This window comes from Liolophura sinensis, chromosome 7, assembly GCF_032854445.1.
Source record: "Liolophura sinensis isolate JHLJ2023 chromosome 7, CUHK_Ljap_v2, whole genome shotgun sequence".
Taxonomy (NCBI): Eukaryota; Metazoa; Mollusca; class Polyplacophora; order Chitonida; family Chitonidae; genus Liolophura; species Liolophura sinensis.
Genome location: NC_088301.1, coordinates 19,851,597 through 19,853,926, shown reverse-complemented (window position 1 = coordinate 19,853,926; position 2,330 = coordinate 19,851,597). Strand labels below are relative to the sequence as shown.

Below are 2,330 nucleotides of genomic sequence, written 5' to 3'. Positions count from 1 at the left end.
TATATATATATATATATATATGATAAACACATGCTGTGGCACACAAATGTGCATGGTGATGGCAAATTCGGCTCGAGTCTCACGATGCATGTACGCCTGTCTCATGAGATGTTTTCAGTATAGGCCTACTAGGCTGTATTATTAGTGTCACAGCAAGGGAATGGGAGCGTGTGAAATTTGGCCCACCTTTGCCTCTTGGGGCCATGTTTACAGGCCAGTGGCGACCTACAGTGCATGGTGCTTGTTGTGAACCAGTGGACTCAGATCATCCTTTATTACCGTCCCTTGGTTTTGCCCCCCAGTGACATTGTTGCGACAGAAATATCATTAGCATTCCCTCCTCAGTCTGTAAAACCCAGTTCATAAACCCATTCTTGCTGAACGTCAGGATTAGATTTGCCTCTGCCTTACAGGATCGTGTTATTTATAGTTGATATCTTTGACCGTTATGGCTGAACCTTCTGGCATTGGCAAAATTGGACCCCTGTGAATTACTCGTCTGGGAGCGATAAGTTCATATTAAGAGACAAACAGGGCTGATGTTTTTGTGGTGATTTGGGTGTGTTGAGGCCGTGTAGTGGTTGTGGTTGTTGAGGCCGTGTAGTGGTTGTGGTTGGTGAGGCCGTGTAGTGGTTGGTGAGGCAGTGTACTGGTTGTGGTTGGTGAGGATGTTTACTGGTTGTTGTTGGTGAGGCTGTATACGGGTTGTGGTTTGGGTGTGGTGAGGCAGATACAGGACTGTTGGTGGTGGGGCAGGTGGAGTACTGTCTGTGGCCTGGGTGTGGTGAGGCAGGTAGAGGACTGTTTGTGGTCTGGGTGTGGTGAGGCAGGTATAAGACTGTTTGTGGTCTGTGTGTAGTGAGGCAGGTAGAGGACTGTCTGTGGTGAGGCAGGTAGAGGACTCTCTGTGGTGAGGCAGGTAGAGGACTGTCTGTGGTTTGGGTGTAGTGAAGCAGGTAGAGGACTGTCTGTGGTCTGGGTGTAGTGAGGCAGGTGGAGGACTGTCTGTGGCCTGGGTGTGGTGAGGCAGGTAGGGGACTGTCTGTGGTCTGGGTGTGGTGAGGCAGGTAGAGGACTGTCTGTGGTCTGGGTGTAAGTGAGGCAGGTAGAGGACTGTCTGTGGTCTGGGTGTGGTGAGGCAGGTAGAGGACTGTTTGTGGTCTGGATGTGGTGAGGCAGGTAGAGGACTGTCTGTGGTCTGGGTATGGTGAGGCAGGTATAAGACTGTTTGTGGTCTGTGTGTAGTGAGGCAGGTAGAGGACTGTCTGTGGTGAGGCAGGTAGAGGACCATCTGTGGTGAGGCAGGTAGAGGACTGTCTGTCGTTTGGGTGTAGTGAGGCAGGTAGAGGACTGTCTGTGGTCTGGGTATAGTGAGGCAGGTAGAGGACTGTCTGTGGCCTGGGTGTAGTGAGACAGGTAGGGGACTGTCTATGGCCTGGGTGTGGTGAGGCAGGTAGAGGACTGTCTATGGCCTGGGTGTGGTGAGGCAGGTAGAGGACTGTCTGTGGCCTGGGTGTAGTGAGACAGGTAGAGGACTCTCTGTGGTCTGAGTGTAAGTGAGGCGGGTAGAGGACTGTCATTGGCCTGGGTGTAGTGAGGCAGGTAGAGGACTGTCTGTGATTTGGTTTCGCTAATTTGAGCCTTGAAATGGTAGTGGTTTTTTGATTTTGGGCATGTTGCGGCTATGAAGTGGTTGTGGATTTGGTAGTATTCTGTGTCGTGTCAAGACACCGTTTAATACCAGCATTAAATGAAACTCTGACATGCTTATATTCCCTAACAGGCTTATATCCCCTGACATGCTTATATCCCCTAACAGGCTTATATCCCCTGACATGCTTATATTCCCTAACAGGCTTATATCCCCTGACAGGCTTATATTCCCTAACAGGCTTATATCCCCTGACAGGCTTATATTCCCTGACAGGCTTATATCCCCTGACAGGCTTATATTCCCTGACAGGCTTACATCCCCTGACATGCTTATATCCCCTGACAGGCTTATATCCCCTGACAGACTTATATTCCCTGACAGGCTTATATCCCCTGACATGCTTATATTACCTGACATGCTTATATTCCCTGGCGTGAAATAAGATTGACCAGAGCTTTCCAGATATATATGTATATATATGCATAATTTTCTGAAATTTATGATATTAGGTTAAAACTCATGAAAAACTGTTAAAGGATACATGAAAAGGAACTATAAAATAATTATTATGTTTCTATGTCAAATAAAGAAAATTATGCCTCAGTATTTTTGTCTGAAAAAATGTATATTTGGGGGTATTTTTATACCTGTTAATTACCCCTATATGTTATGCATA

At 47.3% G+C, this 2,330-nt stretch overlaps 1 protein-coding gene across 1 annotated transcript; it reads right to left on the bottom strand.

Moving 5' to 3' along the window:
• Positions 1-491: 491 nt before the first annotated feature.
• On the bottom strand, positions 492-1,580 carry LOC135470712 (uncharacterized). Its single transcript, XM_064749748.1, has one exon. The coding sequence runs from the start codon at positions 1,578-1,580 to the stop codon at positions 492-494; it is 1,089 nt and encodes a 362-aa protein (XP_064605818.1).
• Positions 1,581-2,330: the final 750 nt, after the last annotated feature.